This window comes from Dipodomys ordii, unplaced genomic scaffold (assembly GCF_000151885.1).
Source record: "Dipodomys ordii isolate 6190 unplaced genomic scaffold, Dord_2.0 Scaffold5, whole genome shotgun sequence".
NCBI classification, from domain to species: Eukaryota; Metazoa; Chordata; class Mammalia; order Rodentia; family Heteromyidae; genus Dipodomys; species Dipodomys ordii.
The window spans coordinates 8,757,858-8,759,126 of NW_012267221.1; the positions used below are offsets into that span (position 1 = coordinate 8,757,858).

The 1,269-nt window shown below is 58.9% G+C and overlaps 1 protein-coding gene across 3 annotated transcripts in view; it reads right to left on the bottom strand.

Moving 5' to 3' along the window:
* Positions 1–905, bottom strand: part of Nr4a2 (nuclear receptor subfamily 4, group A, member 2) — an 8,455-nt gene extending 7,550 nt beyond the window's left edge. The window contains exon 1 of one of the 3 annotated variants that reach the window (XM_013028083.1): positions 612–905. Coding sequence is in view for 1 of the 3 variants with exons in the window: in XM_013028074.1 (XP_012883528.1) it covers positions 612–642 (31 nt within the window). In the remaining 2 variants the exon portion in view is untranslated. The remainder of the gene's footprint in view (positions 1–611) is intronic. The other 2 variants (XM_013028091.1, XM_013028074.1) reach the window with 2 other exon arrangements.
* Positions 906–1,269: the final 364 nt, after the last annotated feature.

Sequence of the window (1,269 nt, forward strand, 5' to 3'; positions counted from 1 at the left end):
CACACACACACACACACACACACACACACACACACACACACACACACACACACCCCACGGACTGCATGTCAAAACCAGAAATTTCAGGCAACTTAGTAACAGGACAGTACACCACCACCCTTACTCAACAATACCCGGGGAAACATCCGCATGCTGGTCAGCCGAAGTGACACAGTTCCCAAGCAACGCATAAACTGAAGAAACTTTCTCCCTGTTGTTTTACGAACAGCTTCCCTCCCATAGTCGGGACTTGGAATCTCGGTGCCCACAGGCCACAAGCAATTCCGCACCAAGAGCAAACTTTGCGCACATTTCCGCGGACAAGTCCACAGCTTCCCAAACTACGGAATCTCTTTTCCACGTCCACCAATGAGAAGCCGGAAACCTCTGCTGGGAGCCATCTCCCCCACAATGCCAAAACTGGAGTACGATCAAACGCGCCCGGTCACTAACTGCGCGCGCGCCCACTCCCCATTCTCAAGCCCCACTCGCGCTCCTAGTCTCTGGCGCCCACTTCAAGAGAAGCTGTTCCCCATGGATGGGGGCAAAAAAGGAGACGTGCAAAAAGAATTTTAAAAAGAACGCAAGCTACACGATCTGCACCTACTCACTTAGGAGTTCTCCGCGTCTCCCTTCATTCATTCAACTCTGCTGAAGTGTTCTTTCCTCCGGGAGCCCGGGGTCCGGGGAAGGGGGTGGGCCAGCCCTGGTGCGGGGGGAGCTGCGTCGCCGAGAGCGGGGTTGGAGCCGAGAGAAGCAGCCGGCTGGGCAGGCTGGAAGGACCGCGGAGCCGTGCGCGGAGCCGTCGGGCGGACTGGCCCTGGCCGCCAATGTGCCTTTGTTTATGTGGCTCGCGCTGCCGCTGCCAACATTCACCTAAAGTGTGCGCGTCAGCGCGCGTCAGCGGCCCGCCGCCCAATCGCCGAGCCGCCGCACTCGCCGGACTCCTGGCCGCCGCTCGCTTTGGTATATTTCCGACCTGACGTCACGAGCAGGGCTGATTTTAAGGTGGGAACCGTTCTGGGTTCACCTTGGTAGCTGGCACGGGTGCTTTTATTTTTTTTTTCTTTCCGAAAGAAGTGTGATCTCTCCATCCCTAGGTCTTCGAGGGCGGTGGGCCCGCTACACTTTACTCTACCCCCCACCCCTCGCCCCAACGCCCACCCCTCACCGCCTCTCCGCCACTGGCACGTGGGGGTGGGTGGAGGGTGCAACAAAAGCCGGAGCGGAAGGGACCGAGGGCGTGGGCCAGGTAGCCCGCACCTGGAG